We start from the raw sequence: 6,114 nt of genomic DNA, 5'->3' as shown, positions 1-6,114 counted from the left end.
TTCAACAGCTATCTGCATAATATTCGGCTTGCATGTCTATCGAGTTTGATGTTGTATTGGCCCTATTGGACCATTGTGCACTAGAGCTATAGAGTAACCTTCGAAAAGGCATTCTCGAGACATGGTACCCCTCATCGTGATCAAACCACACTGCCAATTCGATATGAGTTCCTTTCAATGTGAGTTGATCAAACCACACTGCCAATATTTGTCCTCTTAATATTCCATCTGGCTCATTAAATATGAGTAAAAAAGAATGGACTTGAAAACCCTATTGCCACTTCCTCCAAGGCTCCAAGTCGAGAATTGGGTTTTAATGCAAAATGTTTTAAGATTAAATTTGTTTAATTGAAAATATTTAAGATTGTGTTGGTACTAATATAATAGTTTTAAGATTTTTTTAGTATTTTTTCCTTTAGACTGGACTTGGATTGGAGTAGTTATGAATCACATTAATTGCACCACATGAAAATGGGTTTATCCTTTGACTCGCATGTTGGTCACCTCTAGTCACCCTCTTCGAATGGACATATTTAAGGTAATCACTTGAAATTAAGTTCATGCGATGTGATTCACTACGTACATAGCAAAAAGCCACACAAAATCTTAACTGTGTCCACCGTGACATATTTACCTAAAATTTTGTAAAACAAAAAATCCCAGGCTTGTATCTATGTGATACATTTACCGCCTTTCAAAGTTCCGTCAATGAAAATCGTTAAAAATCTGATTATATGAAGGCCAGAAAAGAAAATGGTGTTGACACGACACTCACGCGGCTTAAGTGAAATAAAACGACGTTATTTTAACTGGAAATTAATCTGACGAAATCTTGGTTGAGGATAAATGTATCGCATAGCTACATATTTAGAGTTTTTTGTCATAAGAAAAAGTTTAGGATAAACGTGACACAACGGGTATAATTTGAGTTGTTTAATTCCAAAATAAATGTGTTGCAAATGTCATAATTTGAGTTTTCTTTTTCTTTTTTATGGTTTTTTCCCTTCACAAAGGAAAAGAACTTGGGAATCTCCGTCCCGGCCACTCCGGAGCGTGAGTGTGTCTCTCTGTCATGCATTCGTACAAGCAGTGGGCGAGCAGAATGTTGTTCTTGCCTACTCTGATCTAAAATCCCAACACCAACACAACACAACACAACTTCTTCCTCGTTTCTCTCGCCCAATTTCGCCTTCATAAATCCCCCAAATTCATCGCTCCCACTTCCTTCCATTCTCTCCTGGGTTCCATCCTTCCGCTCGTCTTTGTCCGACCCATCATCGCCCACGATGGCAGCATCGGCTCTCCCCGGTTCGTTGCTCTCTTCTTCCTCTCCTTCGTCGTCTTCTTCTCTCGCTCCTCGCCGATCGACTGCATTGACGCCGGTTCCTCCGGCCTCCGTTCAGCTCCGTCCCGGACTCAACGCCGCCTCGAAGACGATGGCGGCGGGCCGCCGTTTCGCGGCTCGTTGCTCGCTGGGCGCAGCTCAAGGTCCCAAGGACGACACTCCCATCGAATTGAGTATGTTAAATTTTCGAGCTTTTTTACCCCTTCTCGTTATCGAGTGTAGCGAGAATCGCGATTGCTTTTCAGAGATCATGTTGGTGACCGTTGCGTTTTCGATTCCGGCGCAGGATATGCTGCATTTCCGACGGTGATGGATATCAACCAGATTCGCGACATCTTGCCTCACAGGTAAAACGCGTCCTTACGCGGCTTTCGGTTTCTCCGAGGAAAAAGAACGGCTTTTTTGGTCGCCGTGTCTCTTTTCATGTAATAAAGCTTAGAACTCCTTTTCCTTTGTACTATGCTCTAGGTTTCCATTTCTCCTAGTGGATAGAGTGATCGAATACAACCCTGGAGTTTCGGCTGTTGCTATCAAGAATGTGACTATTAACGACAACTTCTTTCCTGGGCATTTTCCCGAGAGGCCAATCATGCCTGGTGTTCTCATGGTCGAGGTAAAACCCTCTACTCTCTTGTGCCTTTTTGTTAAGGTTTATCTCTTACTTTATATTTCATTGAAGTACTGGCGAGATATTAAGGTGGTTCGTATTAAGTCGAATGAAATTTCTTCTGATGTGTTGCAATGCCGAGTAATTGGTGAAGGCATTAGATAGGTGTTTGGCTTTCTTTCTCAAAGATGATGTGGTGTCTTCAGTCCAAAGTCGTTCTTGTTCCGACAGTCCTTGGCATGAAGTGCCAATTATCCATGTCGGGTTTCTTGAGGTTGGGTTTTCCTTGAAGATAATGCATTAACCACCAGCAAATCTTATATCCGCATACCCCTATTGGACAAACTTTATTTCGTGTTATAAAATGATGGATCCACTTAACATTGCCTAATGTGCAACATGAAGTGTCCAAGTTCCTAGTGGAACCGTATCAACTTTAACATCCTCGGTTATTGTCGTTGGTATAAATTTCTCGGTCTTGCTTAGCATTGCGTTTATAATTTGGAAGTAAAGGAAGACAGTAGTGGCAGCCTGGCTGGAGCTTGGACCTGGCATAGGAAACCCACTTCAGTGAGCCTATCATCTGCTTTTCATATTACATTTTGAGCCCTTACAAAGAGTGCTTCACTATCTCAGCCAAGAGTAACATTTCTTACTACATCTCTGTTACTGATCATGTTACTATCACCCGAGCAACCCAAACTTTAGCAACCTAAGGGTAAGTTTAGCAAATTCTCTTCTAGTAAAGGAATTAAAGTGTAGAACCTTAGCATAATTTCTCCTGAAATATCTCTGATTTTATACATGACCGTTCCATTGTCAGAAAGTAGAACATCATTTTTAACAAGATGCCAGTAGCTATCCTTTGCCCTGACTGTCTCTCTGCTGGGAGGTTTTGCAAGTCTGGAAGAGCATGTTTTGTTCCAGATTCTACAGGAATTAGTCATTGGTCAAGCATAGGCCATAGAAATTACTTAGCTTCTATAGGAATTTTAAATGGACTGAACATCTGATGACTTTTGTACTATAACAAATATCGGTGGACTTGTCAAACCTTTGGTTGGTGAACTCTGAAATTTTGTTTAGGAATTGTCTCGAAATTAGAATTTCATGATTCTTCAGATGTGAGTTATTACAAGCTTCATTACTTGGGTAAAGATACTTCCATTTTTGGGAGGTTTTACATCCATGAAGAAGACAATAATACATTTTGTTGGCTGTCCAGGCAATGGCACAGGTTGGTGGCTTGGTTATGCTACAGCCAGAGGTGGGAGGCTCTCGTGAGAATTTCTTCTTTGCTGGAATTGACAAAGTAAGATTCCGGAAGCCTGTCATTGCAGGTGACACCCTAGTTATGAGGATGACACTTGTCAAGCTACAGAAGCGCTTTGGAATTGCAAAGATGGAAGGGAAAGCTTATGTTGGGGGGGAAGTGGTCTGCGAGGGCGAGTTTTTGATGGCTACTGGCACTGGCAGTGAATAATCAGTCGTTTTTGAGTGATCTCTTGTCATGGCTACATCTTTAAGATAATTTAGCCCATCTCTTGTTCTGATTTCTGCGAGTAAAACCCAGGAGAGACTCCTTTTGAAGGGAAACTTATCGATCATTGAGAACTTACTTTTCCTCCTTTTTCTTTGGTGCTTTTGCCAGCAGAAATTTTGTTTTGTCTCTATTTTGATATGGGGTAGGTATTCATCATGATTGAGCATTAAGTAATAATTTCGCAATTAAGACTTATCAGCTTTATCTGTTTCTTACTTTCTAAGTTTGGCTGAGATGGTGTACGAAGATTCTGTCAAAATTTAGTCTCTACTAGTTTTGTAGCCACCTAGATGTCATGGCCAACAACCAAGGATCTTTGCCCTTTGAGAAAATCTGCCAATAGGTTTTGGCTTTGAGGCAGAAGCAGCATTCTTGTGGGGTGACTCCTGTCAGGTATGCAACTAATATTTCGTATACGATTAGGGCATGCCCATGAGAAATTGCGCTTATTTCAGTATCTCCACGATCAACATGGCCATCTGCCCATTTTGCGTCGATGACATCCTTTGCAGTCCCATCCTCTCATTTTTAGCTCAGTCATTCCTGTTATATTCATTTGTCACATTGGCCGGTCCTTGTTTCGTCCTTTCGGATAAACGGACTTCATTCGGCTGAGATGTTGCTCAGCATAAGTAGGTAGTTCTGTTAAACAAGCCAAGGAAAGCAACATAAAAAACAGCGAGCTAGATTTCTTTGCATTCATTATAGAAGTCAGGGTTCCTCTCCCCTCAATTTCCTTTAGCAGTTACTCACCTTCTATTGAAGTAGCATCTATTAACCGGTTTTTCAAACACCCTGCGCTGGTTCATAGTTTGAAAAGCATAGAGAAATTAAGATCATAACAAGTTCTGTTAATTTTCTGTCTCCACTTCAATTGTCATACGCCCGATTTACAAGCCAAGAGCACCGAGAGGTGTCTTTCCCTGCCCCGCCTCAAAGTAGAAAATGAGCATGGCCAGCATAGCAAGTCTCGCATGCTTGATCTCAGCAAGCTTCAGTCTCTCTAACTTCTCCCCGTCAGGAATGTACACTCCATCCTTGAGCGTGCCCGCGAGTCCCAAGGGGTCGAAAAACTTGCCTCCCGGGTATCCCTGGTCTCCGGTTGCGTTTGCAAAGTTCTCGGCCGATCTAGACCAGGGAGTAGCCCATTCCACAGACTGTGAGTCTGGGTTAAAGAAGTCCACCCATCTTTTGCTCTCGACCCATCCCATGAGCAGAAGCTGGGTTCCAAGCAGCGAGCCAAAGGAGAACGGCGCCACCGCACCCGGAGCCGCACCTGCTTCGAACCATGGGATTCCGCTCCACGCCTGGCCCACGAAAATGCCGACCACTGCGGCCATGGCCCATCTGCCGTGGATAAGCTCGGCTTCTCTGTACCACTTGAGAAACGCCGGGTCCTTCCCTAGCCCTAGTGGGTCAAATCCATAATCGCCTGGAAGTCTGCAAATTATTCATCAGTTAAGACAACCAGTGGAATGAATTCTTTTTTCCTTGAACAAACCACCGAATGCATGACCAAATCATCAGTATGCATAGATATGTGCCTTCACGGATACTTACGAGCCATCGAGCCATTCAGGGTCGACGAAGTTGCCGCCGCCTCTAACGGCAGGGATCCACGATTTCTTTGGCTGCGCAGCTGCAGCCGCTACTATCGACTTCCCAGGAGTGAAAGCAGGGATAGCCCTGGCTCCAAATCCAGCGGATAACAAGTCATGGCTTCTCTTGCCTCCAGTCAAGAAGGTCGAGCTTGAGCCTAACCCACCAACAAATGCACTGGATGTTGCAGCCATCTCTTTCTCTCTGTCTCTTTCGCGCGTGTTTCTGTGTGTCTGAACTATGAAGATGGAGCTAGCGGTACTGAGTTTCCTATTTAAAAAGCACTATATGTTTGCTTTCCCCCCCTCTGACTGGGCAATGTGAGGAGGGTGAGGGAGGGAGAATCATAAGGGAGATTTCCTATGGAGCCAAGTAGGATCACGAAATCTGAAGAGGACGGGTTGTGGATAGATCATGGACCAATGGGAACTCGAGCTCACATTGCCCATCCCCAGATGCCTTCAATTGCAATGGACCCACATAGTTGTCTCGATGGATACTGTCCCATGCGACAGCGAAAGGTCCCCTAGCCACTGCCTGCATGCGTTCAGCAGCAAAGGCTCGTTGATAATCTCTTTTGTTGGGGGATGAATAAGGTTGGGTGGATAACTAAACTCAATTCTTATATTTAGGTTGCTCCATGCATAATGTGATTCTTAATGGCTTCTGTTAGGTCCAATCTATGACCAATCACAATGCTTTGAAGAAATAGGAGTAGAGAAGACTGAACTTCTTCTGTCACGTGGGAAACCCATCTTCTTAACTTGGGTAATCAAAGGTCGTTCATTATGATGCATGCAATATGTTGAATTTTTCTTTGGATGGTTGTAACTTTTCCATCAATGACCAAATTCAGTTTTGAATATACACAGAGAGTAATACGTTTTGACCTTTTGCCAGAATGAAGTGATTGTGAAAGTTTATTAATAAATATTTTTGTTAAGAGAAAGCATATGAATGTTATTTAGCCGTGAATGACATGCTTCGGAATTGAATTAATATACAAAGTGATACGACAAC

General features: G+C 43.1%; 2 protein-coding genes across 2 annotated transcripts; one reads left to right on the top strand and one right to left on the bottom strand.

Moving 5' to 3' along the window:
• The first annotated feature begins 1,039 nt into the window (after positions 1 to 1,039).
• LOC115679706 (uncharacterized) lies at positions 1,040 to 3,625 on the top strand. The gene is made up of 4 exons (XM_030603374.2): positions 1,040 to 1,518; positions 1,632 to 1,692; positions 1,814 to 1,958; positions 3,178 to 3,625. The coding sequence occupies exons 1-4, from the start codon at positions 1,287 to 1,289 to the stop codon at positions 3,433 to 3,435; spliced, it is 696 nt and encodes a 231-aa protein (XP_030459234.1). The 5' UTR covers positions 1,040 to 1,286; the 3' UTR covers positions 3,436 to 3,625.
• A 716-nt stretch (positions 3,626 to 4,341) lies between these two features.
• LOC115679705 (chlorophyll a-b binding protein CP24 10A, chloroplastic-like) lies at positions 4,342 to 5,393 on the bottom strand. The gene is made up of 2 exons (XM_030603373.2): positions 5,056 to 5,393; positions 4,342 to 4,935 (listed from the first exon to the last, which is right to left on the bottom strand). The coding sequence occupies exons 1-2, from the start codon at positions 5,286 to 5,288 to the stop codon at positions 4,386 to 4,388; spliced, it is 783 nt and encodes a 260-aa protein (XP_030459233.1). The 5' UTR covers positions 5,289 to 5,393; the 3' UTR covers positions 4,342 to 4,385.
• Positions 5,394 to 6,114: the final 721 nt, after the last annotated feature.

Source organism: Syzygium oleosum, unplaced genomic scaffold, assembly GCF_021117445.2.
Source record: "Syzygium oleosum isolate NSW1041296 unplaced genomic scaffold, Sole_v2.1 Sole_v2.52, whole genome shotgun sequence".
NCBI lineage: Eukaryota > Viridiplantae > Streptophyta > Magnoliopsida > Myrtales > Myrtaceae > Syzygium > Syzygium oleosum.
The sequence above is the reverse complement of the archived record's forward strand: the minus strand, read 5'-3'. Positions and strand labels throughout refer to the sequence as shown.